We start from the raw sequence: 13,117 nt of genomic DNA on the forward strand, positions 1-13,117 counted from the left end.
TTGTCAGCATGCAGATAAAAATTCAACCCCTTTAAAGTGCATTATTCATCCTAACTGTTACTGACTTTGACTGGTAGCTGAAGTGATAAATCAGAAATCTTGATATATGACACTTGAATTGTTGTGTCCATAGACTTGGAACACATGCAGCTTGAAATTTTTAAAAGCTTTAATGTTTGACAATATTCATACCCGAGTCATTTACGAGAGGCAAGCGTTTGTGATGTAAGTAGAGGCCACGCTTTCACTCAGCATTATGAAGTGGTCTTACTCCTTGCATTCACTTACTTTATTAAAAATCTAATTCTTTTCTTTTTAAAGCAGATCAAGAGGCTAATACTATGCACTTTATATATCTACACATTTTTAGATCTGTGAACCAGAGGTAAATTTGCTTTTTAATAATTCAAATCTTTGGGACTTCATGACTTAGTATATAAAACATGATTTGCATAATATTGTCTGAAATTCAGTTCGGGCAATAATTTGACTTATGGAAGGTTGACTTATGTATTTTTAATTCAATTTTTCTCTAATTTTCAATTATTTTGGCACTTGATACTTCATGCGGCAGTTTACCTTTGTATTGTGAGTGCAATGTAAAGATTTTTTAAAATCATAGAAAAATTGATTCTTGCAAGATGGTGTAGGGAAAATAAATTACAAAATGTTTACTTTGACGTAATATTGAGATAAAGCAATATTGAAAATGTGTTTGGATGGTAATTGGTATTGAATGTATGGTATCTTGTAAATCAATGTATTATATCTTGTACAAAGAACATAAATCTGAAAGTTTTGCAAAAAGAAAAAACCCCAGATGATTCAGTTTTTATTTATTTGAATTACAATGTTCAGTGTTATTGTTTGTCATATTTTTCTTCAATTCAAGAAGAATATGTGTTATAGAGAGGAGGGGGCGAGGGTGGGGAAAGAGGAGAAAGAGAGCTAGTGAGCGTCCAGGTTATATACAACATTGTTAAAGAATGTACATGTACACTGACAAAAGGGACATGGGGAAAGAGAGGAGGTAATAGAGAAATTTGTCACATCTCAAGATGCAAGTAATTTTGGTGTCTCAAATCAATCATGAGTCTTTGCAATTGATAGGTGGACTTCTCAATTCAAAATAAATTTGAACTGATATGCTGCAGTTCAGTTGAAAGTATGCTATCACAAACTAGCTGTAGCTGCAAGGCTAGTTCCTTGGTTTCAAAACACTAGCTATTGGTGGTCATAACTGGGGATTCCCCTGCATACCCTGTTCATACAATATGGGTACTTCTTTAACCCTTTGAACCCAAAAAGCCGGAATACTGGCTTTGAGTCATGTGACTCGAAAAGCAAGGGTTTTTAGATGTCTGGTGACCTTTTAATATGACATAATCTTGGAGATATCTGGTCGATAAGTTCAGTTAACAAATTCATCAATAAATGGTTTTTATTTGTAAGGTTTTTTTGCATACAAATGTCCAAAATTTACGACCCTACCAAGGAGGCTTGTGCAATAATACTCGGCCGTATACGGACTATGCAAAAGTTATCAGTGAATTTTACTTCCACCAAAGCAGTGATTTCGAGACAAAACTTGAGATAATCGTTAATACGTGAAGCTACAGAAGATCAGCAATGCCAGGTTGTGTATCACTGAAGTAAGGAACCATTGGCATGGCTGGGCTCAATTCATTGAACCCCAAAAATAATTTGGGGTTCAAAGGGTTAATGATACCATAACTTTGGGTCTTAGTTATTAACTTACAAAATAAAAACAAAAACAGGATTCACTCCATTCTTCAATACATTAATTCATATTTGTGCATACTTTATTTCATAAGAATGTATCACATTTCATCAGATATCAATTGAATTCAGTTAACAATGTGTGTAACTCTGTCATTAATACTGTTGTAACTTCTTCTGAAACCTTGATTTGATTGTAGAGTGATGTTGCCATAGTAATGAACAATGATGAGGTCATGATCAGTGGCAAGTTTCATGCAAATGGGCTCTGCTTCTCATTATACTACCATTTGGTCTACACCCACTTGGTCTACCTTCCATTTAGTCTCATTAGCATATAACCCATTCATCACTTTATGTGATTTCTAGTTTATAGACCAAACCATAAGGACCATATTTACAAAGGTGGTATGCAGATTTCATATATACATTACGCGTATATTAAAAATGTCCAATGCTGATGCGCGTTTTTGTTAGTGCACCAAATAGATTTTCAAATTTATTTTATTCACGGGTACCCTCTTCAAACTGTAGACTCGTGAATGAAATAGCATACTTAACCATGGCAAAAAGCATCAATTTGGCGCATTGTGACAAAAGCGAATTGGACATTTTTTAATATACGCGGTAAAGAAGCGTACTTTACAGAGGGAATCTGCATAAACCATGGGTTCAACTAATGGTTTTCAAAACCACTTTGTGAATTCTAATCATTTTGTCTCTGCTTGGTCTAGCGCCATTTACTCTATATGGTTGGATGAGCTGGTCATGAATCAAATTTTATTTTGAAGTAGAAATTAGACCATCTAGGCTTTAGAACATTTACATGTATGAGAATAAGACTAAGTAGGTACTAGGCCAAGAGAAGCGTAGACCAAATGACAATTAGCCCATGTGGAGTTAGACTAAATCATTATTTCTATTGGTTAATGATGATGTGGTCAAATTTCTTGCATAAAATACATTCGCTTACTGTATACTATCTTTTGCACCAATCAGAGAAAAACAGACATTTACATCTAATGAACACTTTAGTGCTCTAAACACAACATACTCTGTGAAATACGCATAGCACATTGTTTAAGGACACCGCATATTGTTACCAAATATACATATCCATTATATCAGTATTGCCACATTTCATTCAAATAATTCTCAAATTTCACTTAAACATGGTAGAAGAAAATTACAATAACAATACTTACCCACACATACATGTACATGTATATCAACAATGAGAGGCAGTCAAAACAAACCTCTTTTGAAATCAATTGCAAGTCTGATTGAAAATTTGCATTTGAAAGATCAATTACAAATAAAGCAAACTAGCAAAATATTTATTACTTTCTCTTGTAAGAAAAAAAGAAAAAAAAACAGACCAGCAATTGGTTCAAATTTTGCAATCAATTACAGCAAGACATGCAATTAATTTAAGGACCTGAAACTGACTTGCAATTCATTGTCATTTCCTTGCAAAACAGATAATACTAGTACATGTAAATAGAAAAAGATCAATTCAAATTCATAACATAGAATTGACAAGAGCTACAAGAACAAAAACATGAATTTTGATAGTGACACAGACACTAAAACTAATTTACCTATTTCTATATGCATCTGCTCTATGATTTGAATGTTGAGACCTGCCTATTGAATGCTTCTTATTTTTATTTGTCCTTATTTCTTGCCTGAAGTATATTCTCTAGACCATATTTTAGGACATTCAAGATTTAACCTGTTATATATCATCAGTATCTAATACTATTATCATTACTATTAGAAACAACAATTTGGTTGGAATAAACAGAAGTAGGAAATATATGTATAATCTTCATACGGATATACATTAAAGGGGAAGTTCACCCTGACAACAATTTTACAGTAAAAATAGCAGAGAAAATAATATAAAATATTGGTGAATGTTTGAAGAAAATCCACTACAGAATGAAGAACTTATTAGACTTTAAATCATTTGATTTTGATGTCATATGCGAGCAGCTTCCCTACATATCGTTGGGTAAAAAATAAATGAAAAGTCATTTTCTCAGAAAATTTACAATGGTTTTTACTGTACCTGTGGTATATCAACAGACATATCATTTCACACCTGTTCCTAAAAAGGAAACAAGGATAAGTCATCACGAATAATAAAAAATTGAAATATATGTATTTTATATGACAACATACTGTATGGGGCAGCTGCTCATTTATGATGTCAAAAATCCAAAATTTAAAATTGTAATAACTTTCTTAATCTTAAGTGGATTTTCCTAAAACCACCAAATTTTTTATTATTTTTTCTGCTATTTTACAACAAACTTTTCTTCAGGGTGAACTTGCCCTTTCAGATTATTTCACTATAATAATAATAATAATTATACTTGCTTATATAGCGCTTAATACTTACTTTGTCAGAAGTCTCTAAGCGCTCTACAGTATATGAAGCATAATTACCCTGGCTTTAGCAGTGCAGCTGTTACGCGCGCTGCGTTTCAAGGAATACATTCCTGCCAGGTACCTCACCTGGGTTGAGTGCAGCACATTGTGGATCAATTTCTTGCTGAAGGAAATTACGCCATGGCTGGGATTCGAACCCACGACCCTCTGTTTCAGAGTCCGGAGACTAATCCACTGGGCCACCACGCTCCACACTATGAACATCATGATCCACTATCAATCACAACTGAAGAATACAACTAATGTATAAACAACTATTTACTAGCAATTACTACATGTTTCTGTATAAGATCAATTTGAATCTATTATAACTATTGAGTGGTCCTGTATCTTTTACACTAGAAATCCAATCAATATTTTGCCATTGATTGCATTTTTGTATGTGCTTTGCACCGGACGTAATGATTATCAATTGTCAAATATCAATTACCAGGGACCCGTCTTACAAAGAGTTGCGATTGATTCAATCAACAACAGCTATGGAAAGCCAGCAACGTCAACATCTATTATGCATTTTTGTTCAAAATATTTTCTGTGATATAAATTCATACATTCATTGTTTTCTGGAAAATTATAAGTGCGCTCCTCTTTGTTCCCAAAGGACGTTGTGCAACTTTCCTGAAGAAACAATTGTGATGCTGATGGATTTCCATAGAACTGAGGTTGATTAAATCAATCGTACCTCTTTTAGGATGGGCCCTGTTGAACAATCAATTACACTATGGACTGAATTTATTTTGTCATACATCTGAAACAATTATAATTCTCTAGCAAATAATTTTTTTCTACCCATCTTTCTGTTACATTTTATAAATAAAACTGGTATAACAAAATCCTTGTAAACTTCAGGGAATTTCCTGCGAGAAATAATCTGAAAACTGGATTTGTGTTGAGAATGCTTGTAACATAAAATTAATACACAAGACTCACATTGAACTGTACAGGTACATGTACACCAACATATCAGAATTTATTCAGTTTCACTTAGTTTCATGATAGTTAATTTCTTATTGTGTATTAAATCTATTTTTGACTAAACAGTGTAAATTATCGTTATAAGAAAAACCAATGGCAATGGATTACCACAAATCATATTCTGAATTCTGTATTGATTTTATTACAACCTCAAACCTAATGGCCTGTATTCTAAACTCTGGTCTAAAGTTATGGTTTAAAGCTTGTGTATAGTTTTGGTAAATCCACCAAAATGCACCTATCACTATTCCAATTCATTGCTAGCTAGTATGAATGGATATGCCCTATAACAGTTATAATGTGGAGGATATGAAATGAAAATGTGTTTTACAGGATAAATTTTGCGATTTTACATGGAAATTTAACTTGATCGGGTCACCCGATCAAATTAAAATATCTGTGTGTTTTTGTCTTTCAATTAAATCCTATTCCAAATCATGGAATGGGCTGAAACATTCAAGATATGTTCTTTGTCTGTAACTTTTGGATATCTAATCACTAAATTTATAAGATAAGTGCTTATGAATGCCCATTTTTATAATTTAAAACAAGCATCGCCGAGAGAGGGCGCTATATATCCAAGATTTGAATATTTGAAATTTTATCAGAGAAATGCAGTTGGAAAAATATCTAACGGTCTCAACGCTTCAGTAAGACTGTCATATTAGATGATATTTGATTATCAATCACATTATTGACCCTTTACCAAAGCTATACACAGGCTTTAATTATGGATAATCAAACGTAACACAAACCTCGAAACAGTACAGATTCAATTTATCAGCACATTTGGCACTCAAACCATAAATGACTGTCCGAGAACGGTACCTAAAATAATTTTTGTCACCATTTAAACTTGGACATGAAAACAATAAATATGTGAAACGCAGAGATGCCAAGTTCAAAGACCGGCTATGCGTGAGATTTTCTGTGAATCTGAGTGAGATCACAGACATTGTGTCCAATGTATATGGGGATAGGCTGTGACAGTTGCGTGAGACAGAGATTTGAGGGGATGAACAAGAGTCCAAAATTCTTGAGTCTCATGCATAATGCATGAGACTTGGTAGCTCTGGAAACGTATAACATTAATACAATTTCAGCACAATTGGCTTCTCACAATTTAACACTGACATAGACCATTCTCAAGTGAGACCTGACTTCACATCACAGGCCATTTTGTCTCAATCGGCATTTTTCTACAGAGAATCGTTAAAAACGGTATATCTTTTCCGGAATCGAAAAACCGGATCGGCCTTAAACCAACCTGTTTCTACAGAGCGAATAATCTGATTAACTCACATTCCACGTCACAAATACCGCGCCAATCGGAAATTTCAACCTATGATCTCGCAATGCATTGTGGAATGTCAACATGCAATTATACTGCAAAATTGTACTTCCGCAAGACACGATACGATTTTTGACGTGTGTTTCTACAGAAAAGTTAAACGGATTAACACAGCGATAACCACCTCCCAGAGGTGGTTATGAGAAACCATATTTTGTGCGATGCGGTTTATCAATAAACAGCATCGTATCTGTTTCTACAGGGAAGTTTTCCGGAATTCTGGATACTTACACGGGCAATACCGTTTAACAATTTTCTGTAGAAACACGCCGGGCGAGTGTTGACACTAGTTAATTCTATAACCTCAAACCTAATGGCCCGTATTCTGAACTCAGTTTTGATTTACACTCTGGTCTACAGTAATGGTTTAACTATGGAAGGCCAAACGTCACAAATCTCTTAACAGTAGAGACTCAATTCATCAGCAAATTTGACACTCGAACCAACAATGACTGTTTGGAAATTATATCTGAAATAGTCTTCTTTACCGCTGAAGTACTCGGAAACAACACAGTAAACATAAGAAATGTACACACAGTTTGAACATTTTTGGCAATCCGTAATTTAGGTACAGTCTTAGACCATGGACTAAGTCAAACCAGACTTCAGAATACGGGCGAGTGAAACTACATTTGAAAAGCTAAGGTTATCTCCAAGCTTGTCTAAGGGCTTTGAGAGACGCTAATCTCCTGGTGGTAAGAGCTGCTACGACCAGGCCTATTAAAACAGTCAGGATGAACATATAATCAAAGTCTTCTTTCAAGACGTCAAACAGATTTGAAGGCATCACCCGGGTGAAGTAATAATCTGTCAAGATGAAAGAAAAAAGTAATAAGAATCATCAGAAATTAGGGGTACTGGTAGATCGAGGGGAGAAGGGTAGGGGGAGAGGGCGAGGGGGATGGGGTGGGCCTGCTTTGGGATGATCTGCCATCACATTTACTATACAAAAGAAGGCCTGGGCTACCCTGGTACCAAGATGATACAGATGAATAGTTCCTTGTGTGAGTACATTTCCATTGGTATATTTGTACACAACAATTCTTTTTTAATTAAGAAACTGGATGGATTCCCAACTGTGTTGGCAAAAGTTTCTACCTTTGCCATTGCATGTGAAAAGGAGAAATAGCAAAGTGGCCAGAAACAACTTCACAATTTTAGCCCATTCACTACATTCGTTACAATAATAATCTGAACAATCACAATTAAATGGGCAATTCCACAGGTTGGTCCAAATCATGTAACGTGAGTAACCGACACATTTTAAAGATTTGCCAGGAGCATAATAGAATGTCGCAAGTTTTGTTTTTATACAAAGGATAGTCAGACTGTGTACTTTGTTGTGATAAGGAGATGTTTAGTTCCTATCAATAATAATGGAGTTACAGCTCCAAGTATGAGTCAAGGTGTCTCCAAATGTAACGTGAGTAACCGTGGAATAGCCCAAATGATGATTTTTCAGTTCCAGAGATCTTTTGAAAATGTCTGCATGAAGTACATTTTCATCCTCCCGGGTGTTTTTTAAAAATCGATATGATCAATATTAAATGCAACACTTATCGAAATTCACCATTTAAAAAAAGGGAATACCTTTTTAATGTTTACAAATGTCTTTCAAGTCAGGAATGAAAAAAATACATTTAGCAGAATGTATCAAGACTACTCACCTAATCCATATGTAAGAACTAAACATGTAGATTCTAGACCAGCTGGTGCTGTCTGTATACCACTTACTCCAAATATCTGGAGGAACAACAAAACATGACAATAATTTGAAACTTTATGTGCATACAACTAAAATTAATTGTTACATGTACATTGTCACAGCAATATGTACAATTTAATGAGTAACAACTGATACAATTTGTACAATCCATGTGTAGAGTATTGTCGTACTTGTGCAGATACATATAAGGTACAGTTGCAGGAACACGTGTAAATAAAGCGAAGTGATGTACTGTACAATGCTAAAGAAAATTTGGACTTTTATTAACATCCCTTGGGAAGCATGTGTGAAAAAAATCAGGTAGAGCTATGTACAATGCATTCAAGCAATTTCATTCATTGATTTTGGTTGGATAATGGTTGATTATGGTTAGAATTTACAATTAATTTCAATTCCCAAAGACATATGAGCAAGCAGAGTACTTACTGATTGATTATAGTTGACCATAGATTGATGGGCTATGGGCAGTTCTGGGAGATAGGGAATTAGCCCCTCCTCTTTGTGCTCTTGTTTTAGTTCCATGGGACGACGTGGGTCCAGGAACCTCTTGGGGAAAGACAGGAGGCCCCCGGATGAAAGGGACACTGTTAAAAAATATTGGAAGAAATAATTTTTTTTAGAGATTCCAATTCAAAATCACGTTTCCAGCTGATGCTCTGGTGATATCATAACAATGGTAGCTGGAGGAAATGTGGTAGCTCACTTGGTAGAGCTCTACCAACTGAGCTACCACACTTCCTAAAGCTATCTACTAGTATCCTGGGGTGGTATTCTGTAACTCTGTCATAACTTTTGTCATAAATTTTGTCATTTCTCTCCGAGATGTGACACCGCTATGATTGTCACAAATCGGTATTCTGAACATTGTCTTTTCCCTGTCATATCTCTCAAAGTTCCCACCCATCTTTTCGGAAACAAACCAATCAAAATCATCGTTAGTTCCCAGTTGGAGCCCTTCTAGCCAATAGGAAAGCCCCGGGGCAAGTAGGGCGTATCCCCAAAACAGTTGCTGGCATGGCGCAACTACGGGTATATTGATGCGCTTAATTACAAAGAGAGACAGGGAGCTGTGAAGAATTTTAGAGGAGAAGTGTAAAAGTAAAGAAAACAGAGAAAAAAAGGAGGAATAAATATGTAGGGCCTAACTAATTGTAGCATGAAAAAATAATTTTGAAAATTGTCATGGAAGATGAGTGAAACTAATACCACAATCTAATCTAAATAATACAATTGTTTGCTTGACATTCAGTCGGCAGGGTATCGGGATATTTGGTACTAAAAGATATGACAAAATTTATGACTGCTACCCCCCTGTCATAACTTTTGTCATATCTTTTGCTTGTACAAAAGGATTACGTGCATTTAAAGCTGCGTATTTTTGCTGCGCGCTAAAGAGAAGAGACAAAATTTATGACAATTTTTGTGACAAAAGTTATGACATCCACCAGAATACCGATTTTGTCATATCTCTGAGAAAAGATAAAATACGGAGATAAGACAATGTTCAGAATATCTCCCCTGTATTAACTAGACTAGTATTAACTGCAGAGCTTATCTAGATTTAGGCTTGAATTGGGGATGGATCAATTAGGACTAGATTACAAAAAGTATAGAGGGAGATCATCCTTGGTTAGGACAGCAATTGTCAATTGAATTTTGGATAGATTTTTACCGCAATGCTATCTCAAAGCCTGATTTATTTGTATAATATGATTATGGTAATAACAGACAAGGATTGTCCGAAGTAAACTTAAAAAAAAAATCACAAAGATGTCTACTTACTCAGAAGATGTCTTGCAGTAATGCCCTTTTCTGTATAGGTAGCTGACATAGCTTGAACTCCAGAGGGTAGCACATAGGATTGCCTTTCTACCAGTGGTAAGTTCGGTGGGTCCAATGACGAAAACAGAGTACTGTTAAAGTAGAAATAAACATTTCTTAAATATTTGTATGTTAATGACACACTTCAAATGCATATTGTTAATTAAATTATCCCAGGTTACTTTTTGTTGTATTAGTAATTTCTACCTTGAAGCTCAGTTTTGTAATTTTTGCAAATACTTTTTTTTTCACAAATGCACAATTCTCTTACTCTGTAAAGTGCATAGAGAGACCCTTGTCTATTATGAAGTTCATGAATTAATCTTCATTGTTATCAAGAACGGAAAAGGAAAAGCTGGCTTGGAAATATTGAAGAGATGACAGGCAGAAAGATAAACGAATGCTGCAAGATAGCACTGGATAGAGACAGATGGAAAACCAGGACATCCCACCTCTTCAAAGAGAAGGAACAGCGGTAAGGTAAGGTTGAAATTGAAATGAATACCGCCTTGCATTATTAAACAAATGAGGCACTCTGAAGACAATATATGAACATGTACTTTGTCCATCGGATTGATTATGGTACTCAACTAACATTTATCACAATGGCTCAGTCAGGGCTCAGCTATTTGGCTCATAAACATAACATTCAGACACCCCATGAAATGAGTAATCTTTTTATTGTGTCTCTGTACTAATTCATTGGTCCATATTGTGAGATGATCAAAACTGAGCACAAGATTGCGCACCCAATCATCCAAATTTCATATTCACATTTTTACATGCAAATAATTACTGACAGGCATATACATTGTTACAAATCATAGTTTGAATTCAACATTATACAACTAAAGGTAAATAATATAAGTATTAGATGTTATTAATTACATCAAAAAATTAATCACACACAAAAAAAACACAAAATAAATGAAGAAACCAAATAATGTACTCACCTATTTTTCTGTTCTTTTCCTTCAAACAATTCTAGAACTGTAATTTCATTTCTTCGCAATCTCTGATTCCAATATTGATACTGAAACATGACAAAGAAAAAATACAAAACAGTGTTAACTATTTTTGATTGGGAAAAAAATGAATTGGTTTTGGAAAGATATGCTTTATTATTATTATTGATTTATGAAGGTACATAAGTGTCTTACAAGAAATATGAACAAATTCATGAAAATATATCCCCCACTGAAAAAATAAATGAAAGAAAACCAACCTTTGTTAAGCTTAAAAGAAAAAAAATACATAAAAAGAATGAATTCTGAGTACTTGGGAAGAAGAAAAGTTGAATAAATGCATGTTTATACGTAGGGGGTGTTACAAGAAAATATTTGCAATCAATTGCAAATTTCAGATGCCAATATACAAGTGATAGAGCAATTTCAACTAAAGCATATGAATTTATAGTTGTTGATGTAAGTAGCAGACTAGGGTCCAATTGCAAATTTACAATGAAATGCATGATTTTCAATAGACTTTTAGACCTGAAAATGACTTGCAATCAATTGCAGGTTTCTTGCAATGCCCCATTTTAGTCTGAGAAAGCTTACCAACATTTGTGTACGAAATGGAAGAGGTATGAGGCATCAAAAAAGTGTTGCATCTGCTTGTCCACTAGCAGATGGTCTGATTCTAAGATCGTTTAACACAACCATTGCTAAATTTTCTTAGTCTATTATTACTCTGGTCTCATTATTATTTGGTCCAATCATCACATGGTTTAACTGGGATTAAGTCTAATGCCGAGATTGTCTAATTTCAAATCATCTACTTTATTATCCTGCACATTGTCAATGAAAATTTGATTAGATTACTTGTTCATGGAACAAAATTTAATTTGACAAAGTACACAAAGTGGAAATAAGATCATATAGGACACTAAATCAAATTACAGCCAGAGAGAGTATAAGACATTAAGTGGGTTCAGCCTGGGTAGTGTGAGACTTCGCAAAACGTGTTGGTAACTCACCACAACCCAGTTTTCAGTGTGCACAATGTGTACAGGACCTTGAACTTTCTTGTGATCAGCACTAAAAATGATGGCCCCAGTGATCACGTCAATGAGGTAAATGCTGATGTGAGCTGGAAAGAAAAAGAAAATAATTATTAGAACAGCACTCAATGGCCCAAGTTAGCATGGCAATTAGATAAACACTGATATGAGCAGGAAAAAAAAGGTAATTGTGAGAACACAACTCAATGCTCACAGCTCAATGACCCAAGTTACCATGGCAATTAGATAAATGCTGATATGAGCAGAAAAAAAGGAAAGTAATTGTTAGAACACAACTCAATGCTCATAGTTCAATGGACCAAGTTACCATGTCAATCCGATAAACGCTGATATGAGCACGAAATTAGGAAATTACTTGTTAGAACACAACTCAATGCTCACAGCTCAGAGGCCCAAATTACTATGGCAATCAGATAAAAGCTGATATGAGCAGGAAAAAAAGGAAAGTAATTGTTACAACACAACTCAATTCTCCTAGTTTAATGGCCCAAGTTACCATGGAAAACAGAAAAACGCTGATATGAGCAGAAAAAAAGGAAAGTAATTGTTACAACACAACTCAATTCTCCTAGTTCAATGGCCCAAGTTACCACGGAAATCAGAAAAATGCTGATATAAGCAGAAAAAAAGGAAAGTAACTGTTAGAACACAACTCAATGCTCACAGCTCAAAAACCCAAGTTACCATGGCAATCAGAATAGTGCTGATATGAGAAGGAAAAAGTAATTGTTAGAACACAACTAAATGCTCACTGTTCAGTGGCCCACGTTACCATGGAAATCAGATCAATGCTGATGTGAGCACGAAAATAAGGAAAGTAGTTGTTAGAATACAAATCAATGCTCACAGCTCAATGGTCCAAGTTACCATGTCAATCAGATAAATGCTGATATGAGCTGGATAACAGAAGAAAAATATTAAAGACACAACTGATTGGCCCATATTCTGAAGTTCGGTTAAACTCAGGCCATAATTGTCTTACTCTGTAGTGAAATTATGGAAAGGTGAAAAAAAAAGAATATTT

At 34.8% G+C, this 13,117-nt stretch overlaps 1 protein-coding gene across 1 annotated transcript in view; it reads right to left on the reverse strand.

Moving 5' to 3' along the window:
* Positions 1-7,083: 7,083 nt before the first annotated feature.
* Positions 7,084-13,117, reverse strand: part of LOC121427366 (ER membrane protein complex subunit 1-like) — a 35,586-nt gene continuing 29,552 nt past the window's right edge. Inside the window, exons 18-23 of the mRNA XM_041623722.1 lie at positions 12,049-12,161; positions 11,024-11,103; positions 10,032-10,162; positions 8,676-8,833; positions 8,191-8,266; positions 7,084-7,330 (exon numbers count right to left, since the gene is read on the reverse strand). Of these exons, the coding sequence (XP_041479656.1) occupies positions 7,170-7,330; positions 8,191-8,266; positions 8,676-8,833; positions 10,032-10,162; positions 11,024-11,103; positions 12,049-12,161 (719 nt within the window). The 3' untranslated portion in view covers positions 7,084-7,169. The remainder of the gene's footprint in view (positions 7,331-8,190; positions 8,267-8,675; positions 8,834-10,031; positions 10,163-11,023; positions 11,104-12,048; positions 12,162-13,117) is intronic.

This window comes from Lytechinus variegatus, chromosome 14, assembly GCF_018143015.1.
Source record: "Lytechinus variegatus isolate NC3 chromosome 14, Lvar_3.0, whole genome shotgun sequence".
Classification (NCBI taxonomy): domain Eukaryota; kingdom Metazoa; phylum Echinodermata; class Echinoidea; order Temnopleuroida; family Toxopneustidae; genus Lytechinus; species Lytechinus variegatus.